Source organism: Pipistrellus hanaki (genome assembly GCF_964339955.1).
Source record: "Pipistrellus hanaki genome assembly, chromosome: 2".
NCBI classification, from domain to species: Eukaryota; Metazoa; Chordata; class Mammalia; order Chiroptera; family Vespertilionidae; genus Pipistrellus; species Pipistrellus hanaki.
This window is the reverse complement of record NC_140504.1, coordinates 181,058,562-181,084,137: the sequence shown is the minus strand read 5'-3', so window position 1 is coordinate 181,084,137 and position 25,576 is coordinate 181,058,562. Positions and strand designations below refer to the sequence as shown.

The 25,576-nt window shown below is 47.2% G+C and overlaps 1 protein-coding gene and 1 long non-coding RNA gene across 2 annotated transcripts; both read right to left on the bottom strand.

The window, feature by feature from the left end:
* Nucleotides 1-76: 76 nt before the first annotated feature.
* Nucleotides 77-25,576, bottom strand: BSDC1 (BSD domain containing 1). Its single transcript, XM_084873104.1, has 11 exons — nucleotides 25,536-25,576; nucleotides 25,249-25,309; nucleotides 21,142-21,258; nucleotides 18,274-18,441; nucleotides 15,892-15,946; nucleotides 13,735-13,850; nucleotides 13,279-13,347; nucleotides 13,052-13,130; nucleotides 10,717-11,196; nucleotides 3,522-3,625; nucleotides 77-1,956 (listed from the first exon to the last, which is right to left on the bottom strand). Exons 1-11 carry the CDS (start codon nucleotides 25,544-25,546, stop codon nucleotides 1,924-1,926), a joined length of 1,293 nt encoding a protein of 430 aa, XP_084729230.1. The 5' UTR covers nucleotides 25,547-25,576; the 3' UTR covers nucleotides 77-1,923.
* Nucleotides 14,928-15,868, bottom strand: LOC311617728. The gene is made up of 2 exons (XR_014794165.1): nucleotides 15,748-15,868; nucleotides 14,928-15,502 (listed from the first exon to the last, which is right to left on the bottom strand). It is a non-coding gene; the product is annotated as an uncharacterized lncRNA (long non-coding RNA).

Sequence of the window (25,576 nt, the reverse complement as noted above, 5' to 3'; positions counted from 1 at the left end):
CTCATCCTAAAACTTACCTACACCCTCCCCGCCTTACTTTTCTTTCCCTTGAAAGATCTTCAAGGAACCAGAGGGCCTCATTCAGACTTCCCTTTTATTATGACTGACAAGTGATTTTCATACGGGCATTTAACTAAAGTTAATTAAATTAGACCCCAGAATCATACATATACGGGGGGAGGGGAGGAGGAGAACAATGACCAAGAGCAATTGGAGCCACTGTTGTTGCAACTTCCTTTCCAAATAAAAGCAGAAGCACTGGGGATGCAGAATTGGCCTCTTGACTTCTAGTCTTGGTGAGAAGCCTGTTGGAAGTCCTGCCCCTTCTCATTCCAAAGGCCAAGCGGAGTCTGAGATGAGGACAGGGACGCCCTCAGAACCCAGGCCCCACCCCTTCCTCCCTCTCCCCCGCCCCCACCACATTCTAAGCAGGAAGCCACTCTGCACATTGTGACTGTCCTGCCCAGCTGCCATGGGGGACAAGAACAGACCCCAGGCATCTTCCAGCTTCTGTTGAATTCTTTAATGCTGTTAACGACAGTCTGGAAAAGGTCAGAACAAAGTTCTTTTTTCTTTCTTTTTTAATTACAAAACTAACAGCTGTTAGAATCTTTTTTTTTTCTCCTTTTTTTTTTCTTTTCCCAGCTACAAAATACTCTGGAGAGATGCATTATAATTTAAAATATATAATATTGCACAAACAACCAAAAGATTAATTAAACTAAAGAAATAATTACAAAGAGAAAAACCCCATCCCATCACAAAGATTCAGCACTCTCTCCACCCCACCCCCTCACTCCTTGGGATCCCGGCCACGCTCCCATTAAATCACTGGTGAGCACCAGACTCTGCACTGGAATACCAGAGCAGCCCTGTCAGCGCCAGGACCTCCAGGGATCCCTGCAGCCCGCATTCCCCTAGAGGGGCCGCGTTAGCAGAGTGGAGGGTGAGAGAGACAAAGACGGGTCTGCCTTCAAGAAGAGCTTTTTCAGAAGCCTGATGAGTCTCAAGAATTCACCCCAGCACATCCCTTCTAGAAGCAGAAGGGCTGAGGCAGAGAAATTGGGCTTACCAGAGTTGTAAGTACTCAGCTTTGATCACTGCTCTGTGCCACTGCGAGCTGGCTTGTGTCCTAAGATCCAGGTGAATTGAGGTGGGTAGCTGGCTGGACAAAGTACCCCCAGGCATCGTACGGAAGGGCCTGAAGGGGCCCCTCCCTTCATGGGGAGGGGAAGAAAAGCAAGAGCAGAGTCTTGCAGGTGGCACAGCTGGGCTAAGGACTTGGGTGCATCGGACATGAAGAAGCCCTGGGAAAGTGTGGGGGACATCCAGCTGGGCTGGATGGAAGGAGATGGGTTTGGTCTCTGGATTCTGAACCACAAGGAACCTTTCTGGGAATGGAAAATGCCGGGAAGAGGAGATTCCCAAGAGAGGCTAATTCCCCAGAATCAAATGTCTCTTACCCACTGGAATAAGAACCAAACAGGTTGCCATCCCTATCTAGCCAATGGCAGGTGGCATGTCCTTCCTTGCCTGCTTATGGGTGGACAGTGTGTTGACTTGGCTTCTTCCAAGAGACTGGTGGTTCAGCTCCTGTCCACAGAGGCAGAAGGGATGGAGCTATCCCTTGGGACTTCCCAGCAAGAGTCCCCAGGAGCAGGGAATTCAGCATAAAAATGTAGGCTCTTCCGGTGAGGGTCATCCTATGGTTGGCACAAGTCAGAGTTCTTGGTTGTGAGCCCCTTCCCAGATGTGAGCAGGGGCCCCCAGGGCCAGCAAGAAGCAACCCAGAATCTGTGCCTAGAGCTCTGGTTGAGAGGCCATTGGGGGACATTCTTGGTCAGCGTCTTCCAGGGCTGGGCTGAGACGACCGAGGGAAATGGGAGGTGCGGTGGGAGGGGGAGCCGCTTGTTCTGGCTCCCCTCATTCCCAGTCCTCCCACTCCACATCTTCCAGCTGCAAATGGGAGAGGACAATGGACAGCACAAATACCAGTTTATTCCTCTAAGTCAAACCCAGACCCAGAGCTCCCCTTGCTGCCTCCATTTCCAGATAGCCCCAAGCCCTCAGCTGCCCACGAGAGTGAACCCCCGTCTTAAGGAACGTGTCTGGGAGCAGAGCTGCCCTCTATCTAAGCGGTGAGTCTGCTTCTCTGGTCATTCCAGACCCAAAGGAAATGTTTCCACCAACCAGCACTTGTCCTACAGGAAGGACAGCCTGCCCACAGGAACGAATCAGCAATTCCTGAACGAAAACTTGTCTCCTGGTGAGCAGCTACGAAGATGGCTCAGAGAGGCAGAGAGCTGGAGGGTGGCCCTGGACTGCAGGTGCTTACAGGGCCTCACCAGGGGCTCAGGCACCCAGTCCTTAGCCAAAATCTTCCCAGCAACTTTCTCTTGGCCTGCCGATCCCTGCTATGGCGAAAATAACTGTTCAGGAAGAGTGGATGTCAGGCTTTAAAAGAAGGCTGCAGCCGAAACCGGTTTGGCTCAGTGGTAGAGCGTCGGTCTGAGGACTAAAGGTCCCAGGTTCGATTCCGGTCAAGGACATGTACATTGGTTGCGGCCACATCCCCGGTAGGGGGTGTGCAAGAGGTGGCTGGTCGATGTTTCTCTCTCATTGACATTTCTAGCTCTCTATCTCTCTCCCTTCCTCTCTGTAAAAAACAAAACAAAAACAAAACAATAAAAAATATTTAAAAAAAAAAAAAAAAAAAGAAGAAGAAGGCCGCAAAGACACAAAAGCCACGACGGGCCAGCAGAGCCTTTCTGCCTGGGGCATCATGAAGGCACAGGCACAAGATGCTCTCGCATGGTCACCGCCTCCTCTCAGGCTCCAGTTTTCCAATCAGAAAAACAAGGCCCTCCCCGCCTTGTTTCCCTCTAATCTGTTTCCCTCTTTAGCAGGTGCATGAGTTACATGGTGGACGATGGAAGTAACACTGACTTGAATCATATGCCTGTTGTTTACTAGCTATGAGAGGCTTATCCCTAGGCTCTCATTCAAAATGAGCCATTTTTTTATTTTGAGAGGTAGTGAAGGAAGAGCTCATAACTGGACTGGGTCTTGTGGTGGTTTTGGTAACATATACTAGCGCTCCCAAGTCCCACTGTGTCGATCATTGTCTGTCACAGCTGACAAGCTTATCATGATCAATGTCATGTTTCAGGCTAAGTGATCAGCCCTAGATCACACTGCCTTTTGTCTCCAAGACTAGAAATCTGCTCAGGGCCCAACCTGGGGGACCATGAGTCAGATCTAGAGCAGGGTTTGGCATCTCTATTTTTTAATGGTTCCTTGGTGATTCTGACACAGTAATGCCAGGAACTCTCCCTTTCTTCCATCCAATGACAACTGCTCAGGGCCCGAGTGGGAGGTCCCAGCTCTCTCTCTGCAGCCTGCCACCTCAGAGAGGCTCAGGGACCCATCCTCCCTGAGGGGACAGCTGGGCTGGAGCGGGAGAGGCCTCAGACCCTGGGATCGCTGGGCTTGCTTCCCTGTGGCCAACCGGGTCCACTCACCTCACCAGAGGCATCCACTTTGGAAAGTGCCATCTGCACTTCTTCTTCGGTCATGTCCAAGTCAAAGTCCTTCTCCCAGTCCTCGCTGATGTCTGTGCTTGAGCCTAGAACCAAAATCCACAGTGTCGAAGTCAGAGTGGTATGTGAAGAGGTCAAAGCTGGAGACAATGGCATTCTTTAAAAGGATCTGACAAAGACACACAAAGGTCTTTGCCTTCTGCTGCTGTTCTATCCCACTTCCCACTTTTAGGAATCTAAGGAAAAATCCTAGATTCAGTAAAAAAAAATGCAGCCAAAAGAATGTTCAGGGAGGGAGGGAGGGAGGGGGGCAAAAAAAAAAAAAAATCAATAAAATATATTTAAAAAAAAAAGAAAAGAATGTTCACTGTAGTACTACTACAGTGATGAAAAACTTAAAAAACCACCTGAAAACCCACTGACAAGAGAATTACAAATGTAAATAGTGCAGTGATGTGATGGAACATTACATGTAGCTTTTAAAGGTTAGACTACAGAACATATACATGACAAATAGTATTAAACTATACTATTGCCGAAACCGGTTTGGCTCAGTGGTAGAGCATCAGTCTGCAGACTGAAAGGTTCCAGGTTCGATTCCGGTCAAGGGCATGAACATTGGTTGTGGGCATATCCCTGGAAGGGGGTGTGCAAGAGGCAGCTTGTTGATGTTTCTCTCTCATGGATGTTTCTAGCTCTCTATCCCTCTCTCCTCCTCTCTGTAAAAAATCAATAAAATATATTAAAAAAAAACAACCCACAAAACTATACTATTAAATGAGGAAAAGCAAGTTACTGAGCACTTTGGTTCCAATGTTCCCTGGGAGCCACAAAAATCTCCCAGAATAAACAATGAACCTCTTCCTCTTTACTTTCTCCGTTCTGCCTACACTCTCCTTGCTACATCTAAAACAGCAGGCACATTCCCACTGCAGGGCCTTTGCATGGGCTGTTCCCTATCCACAAGCCAACTTCCTAACTTCCTGTACAGCTTCATTCAAACTCACCATCTAAGTATGGCCTACCCTAATCATCCTTTTATTTTCTAACATCCTTTTATTTTTTATTTTATTTTTTAAATATATTTTATTGATTTTTTACAGAGAGGAAGAGAGAGGAATAGAGTCAGAAACATTGATGAGAGAGAATCATCGATCAGCTGCCTCCTGCACACCCCCTACTGGGGATGTGCCCGCAACCAAGGTACATGCCCTTGACCAGAATCGAACCAGGGACCTTTCAGTCCGCAGGCCAACGCTCTATCCACTGAGCCAAACCGGTTTGGGGCTCTAACATTCTTTTAAATTGCAACTTATTCCCCTCTGCCCAAGTTGTTCTTTTTTCCATTGTTTTGTCACTTTCTAGCATATACCATCAGATTTAATATATTTATTGCCTAATAATATAGGAGTTAAAATGAGAGCTCCTCAAGAGCAGGCAGGGTATTGGTTTTATTTCCCAATATACTCCAAGTGACTAGAACACATAGCTCATTTTCAATAAATATTCATGGACCCTCTCTCTAAACCAGGGGTTGGTAAGCCATGGCCCATGGACCAAATCCAGCCTCTGTTGTTTTGGAATAAAATGTTGTGCACACATTGCCTATGGGTGCTTTGAGGCTACAGCAGCACAGCCAGTAGTTTAGACAGAGACTGTATGTCCCCAAAGGCCTAATATACTTGTGACCTAGGCCTATACGGTTTTCTATTCAGAACAAGTTTATCCATCCCTGTTCTAGGTGATTCTGATGCCTGCTAAAGTTTGACAACCGCTGCTCTAAAAATTCATATTTGGTTATGACTGCTTACAAGCAAATATTTTTAAAATGTACACTGAAAGTTATTACTAATGCCGAAACCGGTTTGGCTCAGTGGATAGAGAATTGGCCTGCAGACTGAAAGGTCCCAGGTTCGATTCCGGTCAAGGGCATGTACCTTGGTTTCGGGCACATCCCCAGTAGGGGGTGTGCAAAAGGCAGCTGATCGATGATACTCTCTCATCGATGTTTCTAACTCTCTACATCTCTCTTTTCTTCTCTGTAAAAAATCAACAAAATATATTAAAAAAGAAAGCTATTACTAAGAAGAAAGCTACAATATAGTTCGTGTAAAAACAAGTATATGCAGTAAGATTCCATTTTAGAAATATGCTCACAGATGTATGCAGAAAAGATCAGTAAGATATCCACAAAAATACTAACAATAGTTATCCCTAGATGAGGTCATGGGGTAATTTTTCTTGGTGTGGTTTTTTTCCTAAAAGAAACATGTATTACTTTGTAATTTTTTTTTTTAAAGGACCTTTAAAAAATGTAGGCCTTTGATTCCAACAGCATGACTCATAATATCTCCTTATTTCTTTTCTAACTTGCTCCCCACCAAGTTCTTGGGGTCTCAGACCCTCCCTCAGCCCAGCCCGCACATTCCTTATAAGGGGTCTCACACTGTTCTCTCTTCCTAGCCACCTAGCTAACTATAAGCAGTGTGGCAAGAGCATGGTCTATGGAACCAAGTCAGTCTAGGTGGAATCCTGACTCTTTTATTTATTGTAGTCTTGGGCAAGTTACTGAGCTTCATTCTTACTTTATAAATAAAAGATAAACTACCCTCTTTGCAAAGAACCACTGGAGGAGCTTATTAGAATGCAGACTCCTGCTCTCTCATTCACTCAGCAATCTTCCTTTTAAGATTTACTCCCTCTCCTCTGCTCCCACTGTTCTACCCTCGTCCAGGATTCTGCAGGAACCTGGGTGATTGTGTGGACTTGAGACTTCCGTTTGACACCAGACAGTGTTAATATTATAAATATCAGTGGAAGGTGCCCGTACATATGTGCACATTGGATATTTAACACATGGAGTCTTTAAGGCCTCTTCTCAGAGTTAAGTGATGCTGTACGTGGCCCCACAGCTGGTCAGGGACAGATGTGCCTGCCACAAGACCCAGCTCCCCTGACCCACACTAAGTGTCCCTGTGCTTCTAGAACACTGGTGGGACCCTCTGACACCTCTGACAGAGCAGGCTCCCGGTGAGATGGAAGCCAGACTCCTGGCTGATTTGTCACCTCAGAGCTGTGGCCGTAGCCATGACAGCTTTCTCTAGCCTCAGCTGTCCTTTAGGGATTGGAAACTCTTCTTCAGGCTTACATGCTAGGGCAGACCCTTTAGAAAACAGAGTACCAGCTAAACTTTTTGGAGCATTCACACCCGCCCTCCAAGGTAGGTATTCACAGTCCTGATTCACAGATGAGAAAATGAAGGTGTGAGTGGCAGAGACGTGAACTGGGGCTCTGCCACCTGCCTTGTCCCACCATCGGTTCAGTCACACAAGGAGAGTAAGATCTCCATTATACTGTGCCTGTGGCAGAAAACTCACCTATGCAACCATCATTTTAGACTTCACGATGGCGTTTTTCATCACTAACCTCAGGTAGGAAGCAAATCTGCAAAGACGGGCACTGCAGCGGACCCCAGGAAAGACTGCTGCGCAGAGACCACCTCCCTCATGCCATTTTAGGAAGTAACACAATCGGGAAAGGAGTCACTCTGTCTCTAAGTCTCCAGTCTTCCCTTTAAGATTTACTCCCTCTACTCTGTTCCCACTGTCCGACCCTCATCCAAGACCCTGGCTTCCCCTCACTGACTACAACTACGTCTGCTGGGTCTTCTGCATCAAATCCAGCCTCTCCTTCCGAGTCCCTGAGGGCACGCAGACAGTAACACGGGGCGGTTAAGAGCTTTCGCTGCATCTTCCCCCAAATCTCATTTTGTCCATTCTCTTTCACCCACCACTCACTTTCCTGATCATGTGGATTCTAAATGGAACCTATAATTCTTGAACCTTACAACTCTTTCATCGCTGTTCCCTCCCTTGTCCAGCTAGGATTCCAGGAGCCATCATTCTGATCACTTCTTTCATGTACTTGACTGACTCCTTTTCTTCCACTGATTTCATCTAGCTAAACGAGCCCCGGTTAAATCCAACTCCCCACCTGCTCTGTGCCTGTACCGGCACATGAACAAATGGAGTCCTTAAGGCCTCTTCTCAGAGTTAAGTGACGTTGGCCGGACAGAAGTGCAATAGTGCTGACCAGTGTCTCCAAGTTAATGACGACTACCTCCAATGGCCCTTAGTACCACCCACCCAGCAACCACACACTACCTGTTGATCCATCACCTCCTCATCCACTCTCCTAAATGACTATTTCATACTTTTCTAAGTACTTATTGGGAGGTGACTGATCTATTTCCTACTAATAAAACAGGGGGAATATTGCACAGAATCCACAGGGGTTTTGTGAAGATTGAGTGATTATGCATATCGTGCTTAGCACAGAGCTATATGAACATACAGAAAGTGTTCAGAGACTAGTACCTCTTATTATCATCATTTCTCCAAAGCATTTCTCCTTGATTAAGCACCTGAAACAATTACCCCCAGTTGATAAGAGGCGTAAATGAAGGCTTAAGATCAGTAACTTGTCTGAAGTCACATGGCTTATGAGCAAAGTTGGGATTTGAACCCAGAGCCTCCCCATGAGAGGCTCTTAGTACAGGTTGGGCATATAGTATATGCAGCATGCCCCGCTGCTTTGTGGCACTAAGTCCAACCTTCTAAATTCAGCTTACGTTCTTAAGTTCTATTTCTGAGCCGATCCATTCACCTATCTGTTCCTCCCTCTCGTCACCCCCCTCAGTGTGCCCCCTGCCCTCTGCTGCATGGCCTTTGTGGGCACACCGAGCCCGGACTGCTTCCCCGCACCTGCCCCGGACTCCCCAGCTTCCCAGACAACGCTGGCCTCCTCGGTGAAAGACGCGCGGACGCCGAGATGTTCCTTCTTTCTTTGACCTTCTCCAATACTAGTCTGTCCCGCACAGCTTCATGTTTCATCACAAAGACTGCAGCTTCTGCCCCTCCCTCCTCAGTGTCTCACAAAGAATAGGTAGGAGCTCAATGGATGACCTCACTGAGCCAGTCAGAAGGAAAGCACTCTGTTTGGAAACTAGAAACCCTGCAGTTTCCATCAGGGACAGGGGAGGGCGTAGCGGGGTCTGTTTCCCACCCACTGCAGCAAAGCAGTCCCTCACGTGCCAGCAGGCTGGCCCTTGCCAGATGGGCAAGCTTCGTGGCTGACTGGTACCGAGTGCTCGCAGACAGGATGCACGTGTGTGTGAGGAGCTGAGGGAAGGTCTTGCTGGCCATCAGCTACCTCGTAGAGAGGTATTTTTGAATGTGGCAAAGAAATTGACAACAAAGGCATCATCAATTCTAGGCGTTAGAGAGGTTCCCTGTGACATCAAGTCAAAGCCTCCAGAATAAAATTCCATTATACAGATAAGACACTAAAGCTTATTTCTTAAGCTGGCTCACAGAAATATTAACTTTATTCTTTAAACTGTACATGCAACCCTACCCAGTTTGGCTCAGTAGATAGAGCACTGGCCTGCGGACTGAAGGGTCCCATGTTTGATTCTGGTCAAGGGCACACACCTTAGTTGCAGGCTTGATCTGGGAGGCAACCAATTGATGTTTCTCTCTCTGTGTCTTCTCCTTCCCTTCCACTTTCTCTAAAAATCAATGGAAAATATATATATATTTTAATAAATATATTTTATTGATTTTGTACAGAGAGGAAGGGAGAGAGATAGAGAGCTAGAAGCATCGATGAGAGAGAGTCATCGATCAGCTGCCTCTTGCACACCCCCTACTGAGGATATGCCCGCAACCAAAGTACATGCCCTTGACCAGAATCGAACCCGGGTCCCTTAAGTCCCCAAGCCGACGCTCTATCCATTGAGCCAAACCGGTCTCAGCTCAATGGAAAATATTGAGTGAGGATTAACAAAAAAACCCTCAAAACTGTACATATAAGTTTTGTTTATATATATTTTATACTAATAATTAATGAAGGCTTAGGGAAGCTAATGACTTTTCTAAGGTGACCCAGGAGAGAAGACCCTTGCCATCAATCAGTGTCACCAGAATACCCACCCCAAGATAAGGTTAAATTGTCCAAAAGGATAAAATTCGGTAGGTAGCTAAGGGTATGGGGTTCAAGTCAGCCAGACTTGGGTCTGAATCTGGGCTAGCCACTTGTGGCCATGTGATTTGAGCAAGTTAATTAATATTTCTGAGCCTCACTTTCTTCATCTGTAAAATGAGGACAGTAACAGTGACCTCACTGGCTTGTAAGATGTGAGAAATTAAAAGTAATGCTACAAACTCAGCACAGGACTTGACATAAACCTTATTTTGTAAGATGCACTTTAATCAGTGTATTTTAGAATTGGACTAAGGTAATAAATAATATATAGTAGCCCTTGCCGGGACCGGTTTGGCTCAGTGGATAGAGCGTCGGCCTGCGGACTGAAAGGTCCCGGGTTTGATTCCGGGCAAGGGCATGTACCTTGGTTGAGGGCACATTCCCGGTGGAGGGTGTGCAAGAGGCAGCTGATCAATGATTTTCTCTCATCTATGTTTCTAACTCTCTATCCCTCTCTTCCTCTCTGTGAAAAATCAATAAAATATATTAAAAAAAAAAAATATATATATAGTAGCCCTCACCGGGTTGGCTCACTGGATAGTGTGTAGGCCTACAGTTTGATCCCTGTCAGGGGCATGTACCTTGGTTGCAGGCACATCCTCAGTAGGGGATGTGCAGGAGGCAGCTGATTGATGTTTCTCTCTCATTGATGTTTTTCTTTCTCTCTCTTCCTTCCTCTCTATAAAAAGTCAATAAAATATGTTTAAAAATAAAAAATAGCCAAAACCGGTTTGGCTCAGTGGATAGAGCGTCAACCTGCGGACTGAAAAGTCCCAGGTTCGATTCCGGTCAAGGGCATGTACTTTGGTTGCGGGCACATCCCCAATAGAGGGTGTGCAAGAGGCAGCTGATCAATGATTCTCTCTCATCGATGTTTTTAACTCTCTGTACCTCTCTCTTCCTCTCTGTAAAAAATCAATAAAATATATTTTAAAAAATAAATAAATAAAATAAAAATAAAAAAATAAACAAATGAATAATATATAGTAACTGTCATCACCAACAGTATCACAAATAAAGGACAGCTGCTCCTAGGATCCTCACAAGGGTCAAGGAGATCAGTCTGCCTTGTGAGGTGTCAACTCTCACTTGCCTTGCCCCGCACACTCCCCGGGTTCTGGCCTTGACTTACCTTTCTTTCCGTTGTTGGAAGGTGTAGATTTTCCGCTGTCCGAGTTCAGCTCGAACACCCGTAAGTCTGTGAGCACCTCCTCCCTGAGAGTCTCGACTCTGGCTGGAGGCCTGGGCTCTGGGCCACTGGGGCGAGCGGCAGGGGCGTGAGGCTTAGACTGAGCTGGGGGCGGGGGTCCAGTCTCGCCCACATCCACAGCCGGGTTCTGTTCCTCCAAAGACGCCTCCAGAAGCCTTTGGGACAGGTCCTTGGGCAGCGCCGGTGCCTCAGGGGTGGCGGCGGGTTTGGTGATCTGGGTCACGAGGGAGACGCTCTCGCTGCTCTCGGACGGGGTGACCTCTGCCGGAGGCTCGGCTGGGGCCACCGGATCCTCTTCACAGGGACTCTGGGGGCCAGGTCCTCCCTCAAGGGATGTGCAAGTCTTGGCCACAGGAACCTTTGCCTCTTTTGGAGGTGGGGGCGAGATGCCCGCAAGCTCCTCTGTCAGGAGAGAAAAGCAGGGGAAGCGGGCAATGTGCCCTGTTAGCCCCAGGACAACGCTGGAGCCCCCTGAAGACAGGCCTCGGCTTCCTTCCACAGTTTGCTCTGATCAGGATGAAAGGGTGACAGAGCCCTCACCCTTTTCCACCAGGTTCACTGCAGACTCCCTGTCAGTCTCACTTACCCTGAGGCCAAGCACGAATCTGGTGGGCACTCGGCTTCTAGAAATTCAGCCCAAGATGGCATTCTAGACTAGAAAACTAAGACTTTTAAGTTTTCTTTTTCTGTCGGTTTTGAGTTCAGATCAGGCTATATGATCTCAGGCAAAGCACTTTGTGGGTGTTTCTTTAACTTTTCTTTAATTTACTTGCCTCATTTATAAAAGAGGATAATGGAGTTGTGGTAATGACCATATATATAAAGCTCTTAGTACAGGTTAGGTACCCTATATAATAAAGAGGCAATATGCAAATTAACCCTCATGCCCTCACAAGATGGCTGTCTACAACCAGGCCCGCACAGGGGTTAGTGAGGGACAAGCAAACAACTGAACAGCAGGCTGCATGGGGCAACCAGGCCGGCACGGGGGCCATGAGGGGTGACCAGTCTGTCAGGGGGATGCAGTTGGAGGTGACCAGGCCACCATGGAGGGCCGTTGGGGGCAATTAGGCTGGGGGGGGGGCAGTAAGGGGTGACCAGACTGGAACGGGGGGCAGTTAGGAGTGACCAGGCCGGCAGGGGGGGTGCAGTTAGGGGCAATCAGGCAGGCAGGCAGGTGAGTGATTAGGAGCCAGCGGTCCAGGATTGTGTGAGGGATGTCTGACTGCTGGTTTAGGCCCCCCAAGGGGTCCCAGATTGGAGAGGGTGCAGGCTGGGGGAAGGCTGATCCCTCCCCTCAGCACAGATTTCGTGCACTGGGCCTCTAGTATAATATTGTATAAGCACTTAATAAATAAATGCGTTAATATTATATCACTCCCACACACTGTCAAAAGCTGAGCTGCCATAGAGGATGCTTAGCTCCCTCCCTAAACCAGTGGTTCCCAAGTCTGGCTGGGCATTAACATCACTAGGGAGCTTGTTAAATACAAGTTTGGTCCTGGCCTGTGTGACTCGGTTGGTTGGAGTGTCATCTCAGCCAGTATACCGAAAAGTCATGGGTTCGATTGCCCAGCAGGGCACAGAGCCAGGTTGCGGGTTCAATCCCATTGGGGCATGTATTGTACATGAGGCAGTTGATTGATGTATCTCTCTGACATGGGATGTTTCTCTCTCTCTCTCAATATAAATTTTAAAAACAGTAACAAAAAAACCCACAACAACCCCATAGAATCTTTTTTTTTTTAATATATTTTATTGATTTTTTACAGAGAGGAAGGGAGAGGGATAGAGAGCTAGAAATGTCGATGAGAGAGAAACATCGACCAGCTGCCTCTTGCACACCCCCTACCAGGGATGTGCCGCAACCAACATACCTGCCCTGACCAGAATCGAACCTGGGACCTTTCAGTCTGCAGAACGACGCTCTACCCCTGAGCCAAACCGGTTTTGGCAACCCCATAGAATCTTACAAGAGAGGATAAGGGGCTCTGGGATTTCAATAAGCATCCCATGTGACTCTGCAGTAGCTGGTCCACGGCCGACAGGGTAATCTGCTACAATGAGGACACGGCAGATCAGGTGCTTTCTGTACCTCGCATCCCCCCAGCCTTGGGAAATATCTCATCAGCTCAGCCTGTCCTTAGCATGCACACCCTCATTCCTTTTCCCCGGGGCGCCATGTCTCTCCAGGATTCAGAGAGGATGGACAGACAGTCCCCCACAGGCAGCACCTGTTACCTGCCCAATGTCTTACCTTCTTCCTCTTCCCACCTAGGCTCCTCAGAGAGGCTTTGTTCTGCCCGCTGCTTCAGGGCATCCCTCCGGGCCTGCTCCTGAATGTGGGGGAGCGAGGACAGTCACAGCACCCTCTTCCCATCTGGTCCTGACCCCAGCATCCTGTGTGCCCTCCTTCCCTCCACAAAATCCAGCTCAGCCCCCCCATGGCTGAGTGGAGTACCTAGTCAGGCTAGGCCAGCGTACCTGCTCCAGTTGATGAACCTTATAAAAATACCGATGCCAGAATTCTGAATGGGAAACAGCTGCGGGCACCTGGAGGGAGGGGACAGCAAAGATGAAACATCTGGAGTGGTTGTGTGGGGTCTGCATCCCAGCCCTATCAGCCAGCTCCTAGCCACTCTGGATTTCAAATACAGCAAGAGGCTGAGCAATGATTACCAGAGTATTTCCAACCCACACCCCACTCCTGCTATCTTCCTGGCCTAGGTTGGCCCAGGAGAACAGGAATCCCACCAGGCTTTGCCAGTCCTTCCATTTCTCACCACGATGGCCAGAAACCTGGCATATCATCTCCCCTGTGAAAATTCTTGGCCCAGGAACTGGCTGGTTTGGCTCTGGAGGGCCTCCCACCGCTCTCTAAGCCAGATGACTGAAATGTCTCTCCCACCTCCCGCCACCTCCTGCCAGCTGGGCCCTCACCATCTTGGTGTAGAGGGCCCGGATGGAGGGGCTGCCTACAAGGAGCTCTGAGATCTCCCCCTTCTTCTCCTCCAAGCAGAACTGGGAAAGCCAGGCGTCAAACAATTCCGGGGGCCCTGTAGAGGGACAGACACTGAGGGTCAGTTCCCTGGTCTGAGGAGAGAACACTGGGCCTACAGAACACACGCCTAAGCCTGGTCACGGATAAGGTCTTTTTCAAAGCCATTGGCCCACGGTGGGGAGCAGGGAGGGTGAAGGGGTGGGTGGAATCAGGCGCAGCATCTTCATGACCTCCAGGAGGGCTGCAGACTCCCTCTCTCCCATGCCTCCACACTGTCAGCCCACTGCACTTGGCCACTGGATCTCCTCTCTCAAAGAGCTGTTCTCAGGTTACCAGTGACTCATATTTCCAGATCCAATGGCTACTTCTCTGTCCTTCCTCATGTGACCAATCCAGTTTTTGACTCTGGTAGCCATTGCTTCCCTCTTGAAAATCCTCTGGATCCAGGGGTCCAAGTATCCCCTGGACACGTCCACTTGCACGGGTGCTGCAAACCCAACTCCTTTTCTTTCCTGCCCAACCTGATCCACCCAGGAATCCAATGGAAACCCGAGAACCCTTCTCGACATGCACCCTTTCCTCTTCATTCCTCCTGCCACCTCCTAGGTGCTGACCCTATCTCTGAGGTGAGGACTGCTACCAAGCCTCCTAACCTATCTTCCTGTCTTCTCTCTCTCCCTCCATTTCATCCTTCACAACACTGCCCAGAACTCTTTTATATATTGTAAAATCTGACTACCTCAGGCCTCAAAACCCTTCACCAGTTCTCTATAGGAGGCTTTAAAAGCTATGGTCCAAAGATGGACTTCAAACGGTCCAAGAATTCTCATTTTTGCATCTAAAATTTTGCTAAGAGAGGGCCTGTAATTTTCAACAGATTTTTAAAGGCCTTTTTGACTTAAAAAAAAAAAATGTTGCCGAAGCCGGTTTGGCTCAGTGGTAGAGCGTCGGCCTGCGGACTGAAAGGTCCCAGGTTCGATTCCGGTCAAGGGCATGTACCTTGGTTGCGGGCACATCCCCGGTAGGGGGGTGTGCAAGAGGCAGCTGGTCGATGTTTCTCTCTCATCGACGTTTCTAGCTCTCTATCTCTCTCCCTTTCTCTTGTTAAAAAACAATAAAATATATTTTTAAAAAATGTTAAGAAGTACTACCTTGAACATTTTAGGACAAAATTCAAACTGCTTAGTCTGACACCCAAAGCATCCCAATGTGGCTTCCACCGCATCTCTCACTGCTCATTCCCTCACATGCTCCCTTTACTTCAACCTTCCCAAATGCCAGCTGCTCCGTTCTTTCTGGACCTTCTGCTTAAGCACCCACCTCCCCTCACCCCCTCTTTAAAGATAAAATTAATTTGCTGCTAATTCATCCTTAAAACATCAATTCAAGTGTCACATCCTAGTTTCCCAGGCTAGGCTGGGTGCCATCCCTCTGGGTTCCCACCGCACCCATCATTTTATAGAAGCAGTCATTCCAAATCTACTACCTTTGCTTTATTCACTGCTTCTTGTTTCCCTCTCCTAATAGCAGGTTCCTGAATGTCTAGACCAGGTTGAGGGTTTGACTTGTTTCTGACCTCCAGTTCCCAGCCTGGGGCTTGCTGTACCACAGGGGTTTAGCAAACAGGCAGGCACCGGGGCTGGGAGGGAGCCTGAGCTGAGGATGAGGGACGGGGTTGAAGTCTTTGCAGACAGGGATGAAGATAGCCTGGGTTTGCCAAAACCGGTCTGGCTCAGTGGATAGAGCATCGGCCTGCGGACTGAAAGGTCCCGGGTTCGATTCCGGTCAAGGGCATGTACCTTGGTTGTGGGCACATCCCCAGTAGGAGGTGTGCAGGGGGCAGCTGATCGATGATTCTCTCTCATCGATGTTTCTAACTCTCTATTCCTCTCTCTTCCTCTCTGTAAAAAAATCAATAAAATATATTAAAAAAAAAAAAAAAAAAAGATAGCCTGGGTTCAGGGAGGAAGGAGGACCATCAGCCATCCCACCAGATCTAAGGTACACACTCACTCCACTCTGGTCCCTCTACACAGGGGATGCTTAGCCCTTGGCCTCCCTGCCCTGCAAGCCCACCCCCCCAGCTGCCCCCTCACCATCTGGTTCATTGCAGTAGGTTGCCGGGTCTGACTGCAGGCTATAGAGACGAGCCTGTAAGAAGCAGAGAAGATTCTTCAATGAGCCGCCTCCCCAGCAGATGCAGAGACGTAGATCTCTGTGAAGACTCTGACTCTGACTGGCAAGACCATCTCCCTCGAGATTGAGCCCATTGAGAATATCAAAGCCTAAATCCAAGATGAGGAGGGCATCCCACCTGCCCAACAGCGCCTGGTTTTTGTGGGCAAACAACTGGAGGATGGCTGCACTCTTTCAGATGACAACATTCAGAAAGAGTGCACCCTGCACTTGGTGCTTCATCCACAGGGTGGCATCATCGAGCCCTTCCTTCTCCAGCCCTCCCAGAAGTACATGATGTCACAAGTGTTACACCTGCCTGTACCCTCAAGCTGTCAACTCCCCAAAAAAGTGAGGCTACACCAACAACCTGTCCCCAGAAGGTTAATAAATAAGGCCTCTCCACCACCTCCTTGAGCCTGCAGGACTGATTGCCTTCTGCCTGAACTCCATGGCCCTGGTGCCTCAATAAAGTTTCCCTTTTGTTGACTGGAGCAATAAAGAAAAAAAACTACAACAGGCAGCTGATCAATGTTTCTCTCTCATTGATGTTTCTAACTCTCTATCCCTCTCCCCTCCTCTCTGTAAAAATCAATAAAATATATTTTAAAAAATAAAAATAAATTTTAAAAAAATTAAAAAAAAACACACAAAACAGGCTAGGGTGGGGAGTGCTGGGCTAGGAATCCAAAAGTAGGTTCTGAGAAAAATGATCTCTCACCAAATATTACACTAAGAAAATACAGGGTAGGGGGGAAAAAATCAATAAAATATGTAAAAATAAATAAATAAATGTTAAAAAAAAAAAAAGAAAAAGAAAATACAGGGTAAATAGGCTACAAAATTATATGTATAAAATACTTTTGAATTATGTGAAGCTTGAAAAATTAATGCAAAAATATTAATAAGGTCAAAAATTTATGGACAAGTTTTGAAATAATAAAACTTCCCCAAGTTAAAACCATTCATCAAGAATCTCTTAATTTCATGGCCATCTGCCAAGTGAACAGTAGGCTGGAATGAGGGCCATTGGAATGAGGGCCATGGAAGTGGCAAACTTTAGCTGTGAACAGAAAGCCCCGTCTTCCTTCCTCAGTATTACATGAAGGCTGGGCTGGCTGGCTGCATCAGAACTGCAGCAAGTGGTTTTGGTGATTCACTGTTATAATTTAAAAACCTGTCATTTTAAAATGTTCACAATTCCACTCAAATTTCACTAAGTGGTGGTGCCAATTCTTGGAATTCAGTACATTTGGAATGGAAATTCAATGTGGCAAAATGCTATGAAGGAGGCTAAACTGCTATGACACCATGCAACTTAGGAAAAACACTCCATGACATCCAAGAAATGACAAGAGAAAATAAAATGTGATAGAAATATAGACATCCTCCTCCCATACATGTATTCCTATTGGAAGTTAGTTTTAAATAGCCCAAATATAGAGCAGATCATGTCTGTCAAGATGCTCCCTACAGCATTCCTCATTATGGTTGAAATCTGAAAGGAATCCAAATGTGCAACGCAGGGAAGTGACGAAATAAATTATGCTAGCTCTAGCCCGTTTGGCTCAGTAGACAGAGCTTCAGTCTGTTGACTGAAGGGTGCCGGGTTCAATTCCAGTCAAGGGCACAGGCAGGGGTTGTGAACTCAATTCCCAGTAGGGGGCATGCAGGAGGCAGCCAATCAATAATTCTCTCTCATCAGTGATGTTTCTGTCTCTCTCCCTTCCTCTCTGAAATGAATAAAAATATATTTAAGAAATAAATTATGCCATATTCATTTTAAAGACATAAAAAATAATGGTGATTAGGAAAGGTGCTAAATTTATTATAAATTTTTCAAAAGCAGGTAACAAAATTGTATGTATAAAGTGCCTTTTTGGTTTAAAAAAAACAACACCCTAAACTATCTTTACCCATGTTTGTAAACAAACAAACAAAAAAAGACAGGCTAACCTTGGCTGGGTAGCTCAGTTTGTTAGAGCATTATCCCAATATACCAATACTCCCCTCTACACTCTCTCTGTGCAGCTCCTTATTCTTTAAAAGAATGACAGGAAGGAAAGAAGGGAAGGAGGGAGGGAGGGAGGAAGGAAGGGCTATACATCAGTAAGAAATCAGTGGTTATTTTTGACTGATGGGATTATGAACTTAGCAATAATTATCTCCTTGCTTATTGGTATTCTCCAATTCAGTAATATACATACATTTGCTTTTTAGCCAGGACACACATTGCTTTTGTGAGTACATGTGGGAAGCTAGAGCTCAGAGCTGTTAGCTGCAGGGAAAGCCACAGTGAATACCTTGGTGCCATCATAGGGCTCAGCTGTGCCAGAGGGCGTGCCCATCAGGGTGATGACATCGCAGTCGATGGTTTTGTCTGCTGAGGGAGCAAAGGTGTCGGAGATCACTCCTAGGAAGTCAGACAAACCCTTCTTCATTTTCTCCGTCGCCCCCGAGGAGCCTTCAGTCTGAAAAGATAAGCCAGCAGAGGAAGCAAGTGGTCCAGGAGTAGGCTGCAATCTGGGGTTTGGGGCAGACAGCGGTGGTGAAGTACAAAAATTTACTGTGTAGGTGGGGACCAGGGAAGCGCTCACAACTTCTCACCCCATCTCTGGGGCTGGAGAAGGAGAGAGAGGCAGCCAGGGTTCCCATCCACCAGATGGGGGTGCAGAGTAGGGCTGCAGTAGGCCTCTGTAGGTCAGAGCAGAGCTCCTCTGATTGGCTGTTTCATCAAAATTTCAGGGTCAGCCAGACTGAGCAAAAACTGACAGGTGAGGAGCCATGCCACAGACATTCAGTGGGAAGGCCAATGTGATGAGAAAGGTACTAGCTTGGAATCAAACTTTAATTTGAATCCTAGCTCTACTACTTGCCGATGTGAGACCTAAATCCTCCTTGAGTCTGTTTCCTTCCCTGTAAAGTTCAGATAAATATATTTCTTTCAGAGGGCTACCGTGTAGATTAAAAAGATAAGTTATGTGAGTTTCAGCAACAACAAAAAAAAATAGAGATAAGGCATGCACAATGCCTGACATATAGCAAACATTTAATAAATAGCAATATTGTAATATCACAATTTCATCATCGTGACTGCTCAGGAAGTGGAGTATTTTCTATGAAGTCTGAGGAAATATGGGCTGGGTAAGAACACTGTCTTGCCTACAGGCAAGCCTAGGACTAGCTGAGGGCCAATGTATGGACAACAAGCTTGGCCACACTGGTCAGCATGTCCTCGAGCAGGCAGGGATGAGATGCTGAGAGACAGGGTCAGGCTCTACAGACCTCGTGGAAAACTGTAACATTTATTCCTAACTAGGCTGCCCAGGCATTTTATTTATTTTTTGCCCTCGCATTTTATTTTATTTTATTTTTATTTTTTTTTGCCCTCGCATTTTAAACTAGAACCTATCTCAGTACTAGAACATGTTAGCACGGGTCTAAAAAAAGGAATAAATAAATGAAAGAAACAAGTGCTGTCTCTGCCCCTGGCGGGACTTATCGCAGTTCAGCTGGACTACCGCTTGTCTTCCATGCTCATCTGAGCTGTGGTTAGCAGGCAGACAGCATTCTACAACTTTCAACGAAACGAGCTTGGTAAGAAACTGCCAAACATGTTTTTCATGACATGGCTTCTAGTCACAAGGCAATTGATTCAGCTGGTGAGCAAATGAAGAAATTGCAATCTGTCCCATCACTAAAGGGAAAACTGTAAAAAAACAGTATACTGCACTTCCTCAGAAACTGGAGACTTGCAGGGATACCTTTGACTGTATAAATTTTCTCTCCCACAGACTTCAGAATCAAACTCCTACCTCAGAAGATTAATAAAAACTGGGCCAGCCGAGACCGGTTTGGCTCAGTGGATAGAGCCTCAGCCTGCGGACTGAAAGGTCCCAGGTTCGATTCTGGTCAAGGGCATGTGCCTTGGTTGCGGGCACATCCCCAGTAGGGGGTGTGCAAGAGGCAGCTGGTGGATGTTTCTCTCTCAATGATGTTTCTAACTCTCTATCCCTCTCTCTTCAAATATATTTTAAAAAAATAAAATAAATAAAAACAGGGCCAGTAAAAATATAAGTTGGCACACCTTTCTGGAGGGTAGTTTTGTAATATATATTAAAAGACCTAAAACTATACTCCCCCTAGTATTCCTTCCAATATTTTATTAGAAATAAAATGTGAGCCGAAGCCGGTTTGGCTCAGTGGTAGAGCGTCGGTCTGCGGACTGAAAGGTCCCGGGTTCGATTCCGGTCGGGGGCATGTATATTGGTTGCGGGCACATCCCTGGTGGGGGGTGTGCAGGAGGCAGCTGGTCGATGTTTCTCTCTCATCGACATTTCTAGCTATCTCTCTCCCTTCCTCTCTGTAAAAAATCAATAAAATATATTTTTTTTAAAATGTGAAAGGCAAAGATTTAGCAATCAGAATGTTCACTGTATCTGTTTACAATACTGAGGAAAAATGAAATAGGAAACTAGGAACTGGTTAAAGCCACATAATAGAATGCCATGCCATTTGTAAAGCTGCAGAATGAAATCTGTAATGATTAAGTAAAAAAGTAGGTTACAGCCCTGGCTAGTGAAGCTCAGTTTGTTGAAGTGTCATCCTGTGCACTGAAAGGTGGCGGGTTCGATTCCTAGTCAGGACACATATCCAGGTTGCAAAATCAATCCCCAGTTGGGGTGAGGATAGGAGGCAACTGATCGATATTTTTCCCTAACTACCCCCCTCCCCACATCCCCGCCCTTCCTCTCTCTGAATTAAAAAGAAAAAAGAAAAAAGAAAAAGATAATTATGAAAATAAAAGGGTACCTAAGGGATATATTCCACATAGTAACAGTAGTTATCGCTGGGAGATGGCATTTTGGATGTCTCTAGGCCTCTCTCTCTATTTTTCTTTTACTTATTTGTATTTTCTAAATTATCTACAATGAATTGCATTGGTAATAGGATAACATCTGCTAAGACAGTAAGAAGTGGGAAAGCTTATTAATACTTAATACAGAGATGTAGCTTGTTTGCTTGGCAGACACATTCTTTCTAAACGAGAGCCCATGGGGAAAAGCAATTCCATAAAAGAAAAATGGGAGAAAAGTTGGGAGCCTCCACCATGGTCTCAAAATAGGTCAGGTGTGAGGGACAGTGACTCTGAGGACACAGGTTGTACTCACAGCCAGCTTCTCCTTGACCACGCTGGCCGTGGCTGCAATGGTGCAGGCCGTGTCATGCTGCACCACCTGGGTGAACTCTGTCAGGTCCCGCTTCATGAACTCCAAGGCTTCGGAGGACTGTGGAAGACAGAGAGGGATGACAGAGCCGGCTGGGAGGACATCCACCACCCTCTGCTCCTGCTCCCTGTGCTTCTTCAGTACCAGACAGACACTCAGAAAACTCAGGCGGCACGGGAAGCCTAGCCTCAGGGGCGATGCTCACTTGTCCCAATTCCACGACTTGATAACTGACAACAGAGAGCAAAGAACTTCCTGCCGCTCTGAGAACTGAGTGTCAGTCCAGACACCTACAAGCTGTGTGTAGCCAGAGTAACTCTCATCTAGTCCTCAGCTGTCTCCTACGAAACGGAGGGGGACGGGGTCAGTGTCCTCAGGAGCAGAGTGGGGTTAGGGGACACATAGAGTCTGAAGCAAAACAGACTTTGTTGCACTGCTTTGCTATGCTTTAAGACAGGGGTCTTCAAACTATGGCCCGCGGGCCACATGCGGCCCGCAGAGGAGTCTGATCCTGCCCGCCAGGTTTTTTGGGCAGTGAGCGCAGCCGAGGTATTACAGTATGAATTAGTAGTTCATATAGTCCGGCCCTCCAGCTCTCTGAGGGACCGTGATCTGGCCCTCACTTTAAAAAGTTTGAGGACCCCTACTTTAAGATGTGACGTGGATTATGAGCAGGAGTCACCTAAGAAAGCCTGGACATGTTGGGGTATGGGGTTTACTGAGGCTTATGGTATTTTAGTCCTAATGAACATAAAAGGTGAAGCAGAAGTGGTGAGGAATAAAGCTGGAGATGTTGCCGAGGGCAACCATGGAGCATCCAGTCAGCCTGGTGGGTGATGGAGAGCCACGAAGGTTTGAAAGAGGTAGGACATGATGAGATTTACTTTTAAAAAAATAAATAAATAAATCCTCACCGAGGATATTTTTTCCATGGATTTATTTCAGAGAGAGTGGAAGGGAAAGTGGGATGGGGAGAGAGTTGCCTCCTACATGCCTCCAACCTGGGCCAGGGATCGAACCTGCAATCCAGGTGCATCCCTCTGACTGGGAATCGAACCCGCAACCTTTTAGCGTGTGGGATGATGTTCTAACCACTGAGCCCACAGTGGCTGGGACAAGATTTGCGTTTTTTAATAGGTAATTTCAGGTGACAAGATTAGAAGAGCGAAGTCCAGTTAGAAGGCTGTTGCAATAGTCCAGGAAAGAAAACAGAAAAGTATGAATAAGAACAGTGCCGGTAAGGATGGAACTGATTCAAGAAATATCAGGCATCCCTCACTGGTGTGGTTCAGTTGGTTGATCACTGTTCCATTTACTAAGAGGTCACCAGTTTGATTCCAGGTCAGGGTACATGTCCAGGTTGCAGGCTCAATATCTAGTAGGGGTGTACAGGAGGCAGCTGATCGATGTGTCTCCCCCCCCCCCCTCAAATCAATAAAAACATTAATAAAAAAAGAAAGAAAAAAGAAAAGAAATACCAGGCAAAGAAGGTAGATTTGGTGATTATATATATATATATATATATATATACACACACACACACACACACACACTGACTGAGAACAAGACAGAATCAAGAAGAGCTACTGGCTGCTAACCTAGATGACCAGGGTAGGTGTAGTGCTGCCAACAGAGAGAAAGTGCGGAAGGGGGAGCAGGTTGAGAGATGATGGTGACAGTGACTCTGGTCATGTAGAATCAGCAGTGACTGAAATATCTGGAACAGCTGTCCAGAAGGAGTTTCTCAAACACTAAAGCTCAGAGAAAAGAACTGAGTCACCCTAACATGAAAATGGAAGTCACCCAGGAAGAGTTTATAAACAGAGCAGTGGGCTGAGGACAAGGCCTCTCACATACCACACCTTTAGGAGGCAGGCAGAGGAAGAGGAACTCCTGAAAACAGAAAAGGAAAGGGGGGGGGGGGTGGAAAGCATGTGGAGAACTGAGAAAGAATCATGTCACAGAAGCCAAGGGAGTCGAGTTTCAAGAGGGAGTGATCGCTAGTGTCAAATGCAGCAGGAAGGTGCAGGAAGATAAGGGCTGAAAACACCCACTGGATTTGGCAAATGAAGTAAAGCTGAGTGTGTATCAGAGATAAGCCCATATGGGTTGGCTTCAGGGGTGCAGAGGGAGTTAGAGAGATCATGCTGTTGACCTCAAATTTTAAAAAGTAGGAGCTGCTCTAGCTGGTTTGGCTCAGTGGGTAGAGTCGGCCTACAGGCTAAAGGGTTACAGGTTCCGTTCTGGGAGGAAGCACATGCCTGGGTTGTAGGCTTGATCCGGTGTGGGGCGTGCAGGAGGCAGCCGATCAATGCTTCTCCATCATTGATGTTTCTATTCTCTCTCCCTCTCCTTTCCTCTATGAAATCAATAAGATCTATCTATCTATCTATCTATCTATCTATTTTTTTTAAAGTAAGAGCTAATGTTGTCTCCTGGAAGCAAAAGAGGAAGTGACTGAACAGGGAACTTGAGGGAGGTGTTAAGTTTGAGGAAAGTTCCTCAAGGCAAGGGGAGAAGAAGCAAACTAGAGACTGAAAAAGTTGTGGGGGATATTCAGGCCCAGGTAAGTTTGGGAATCTGTGGCAGGGCCAAAGAGCAATGTGACGTTCTCGACCAGTGTCTGTGGGGAAGTTCATACACACACACCACACACTACAGAGAGTAAGGAGCAGAGGAAGGCAGATAATAGCACCATCTCAGAGCAATAGTCTTGGGGCAATTTATGCTATGGGGTGTAAGAGAATTGAGGGTGCTGGGAATTGAGTGGTCCAAATGGAGCCAGGATGGAAAGGAAGGAAGGCCAGGAAAGCACAGAAAAAATAAGAAAAAACGGACCCATGGGCCTCAGTGGTTGAGCATTGATCCAAGAACCAAGAGGTTATTGGTTTGATTCCCAGTCAGGGCACATGCCCAGGTTGTGGGCTCAATCTCCCAATAGGGGGCATGTAGGAGGCAGCCTATCTCTTATCAATGCTTCTATCTCTATCCCTCTTCCTTTCTCTCTCTCTAAAATCAATAAAACATACACTTTTTTTTTTTTTTTTAAGTAAAGATGAGGAGCTGAGGCCTAAAGAGGTTAAGTAACTTGCCCAGGTTCCTATAACTGTTAAGTACACACACACACACACACACAGTTTTCAAATGAGAGTTCTCCAAGAACAAAGGTGGAAAGCTAATTTACCTATTTTTCATGAGTATGGCAGACCAACCTTGAGGGAAACAGGAAGCCTTCAAATGTGTTTGCTAAATGAATGTCGGTAGAATGAGCAACAGAAACTGAGCTACTTGGAGGTCTCTTCTATTAAACCTCAGTGTGAAATTCTCCTTCTTGGTCCCCATCAAACACAAACAGCTCAGGGCATCCTCAGCTCTGCTGGACCGGAGCTGAGAGGAGTACACAGGCCACGGGAGGATAAAAAAGCTCCCGGAGTAAAGGACCTATTTAACTGAGGGCAGAGCCTCGGGGAGTCTGCTCTGAAGCAGGACTCATCCCGGTAGCTGGAGGTAAATAGTAGTTAGCTATGTCCACAATGCCTTCGGGCTGGCTCTGACAGGCTAGCAATGGCATGAAACAGAGGCACCCAATGGCATTTCCCAGTGACTAGACTGTGAGCTTTGTGGGGTTGGGGGCTGCATCTGTTTGGCCAATACCGACCTCCTCAGGATCTGTTCGAGAGTGCTGGCTGTGGCACATACGCTAATATTTTAAAGGACTATAGGACTAAGTTTTTATTGCTAGAACCCTTTATCTTTAAGACCTACATGACATGTTTTCTCTTCGAGGAAGTTGTAAATCTCCCCTTCCTATGGATTCCCACGAGAGGGTCGCTGCAACCTAAAGTCTTGATTTCGCTGTGGCTAGTGTCCCACAGGCCTAAGTCGGCATCGGTCTTTCTGTAGCCCCGAAAGGGGCTAAAAGTAGGGAGAGAGTCGTCCCCCCCCCCCCCCCCCCAGGACCCGGCACCCACACAGGCCGGGCGGGGCCGCGCCAAGTTGCAGCGAAGCGGTGCGGGGCCCCGGGGGAGGAAGGGAGCCGGGCCGGCTTACCTTTTCCTTGACCGCCTGGTAGCTCTGCTGCAGCCAGCTCCGCCACCACCCCACGTCCTCCCTGCGGAAGACAGACACATCTGGCAGCCCCGCGGGTCCAACGATCCGGCCTCAGTTTCCCCTCGGATGTGACCCCACGGGCTGAGGCTTCGCAGACCGCCTCCCCCACCCCCTCCCACTGCGACTCCGCCCCGCCGGCCCCCTGTTCTCCACGGGGACCCTGGCCCAGCACCCCGACCCTGGGAGAACTCAGGCCCCAACGCCCGAGAGCAGGATGACGGGCTCACCCTTCCGCCATCTTCCCCGCATGACATCACCACTATTTACT

Bases quoted from the DNA above. Each gene is read 5' to 3' on its own strand.
- BSDC1 (XM_084873104.1), bottom strand. The intron at 3,626-10,716 runs GTAAGTCAAGGC...TTTTGGTTCTAG, and splicing joins TTCCAACAACGGAAAGAAAG to GCTCAAGCACAGACATCAGC. The intron at 1,957-3,521 runs GTGAGTGGACCC...TCCCATTTGCAG, and splicing joins AAGTGGATGCCTCTGGTGAG to CTGGAAGATGTGGAGTGGGA.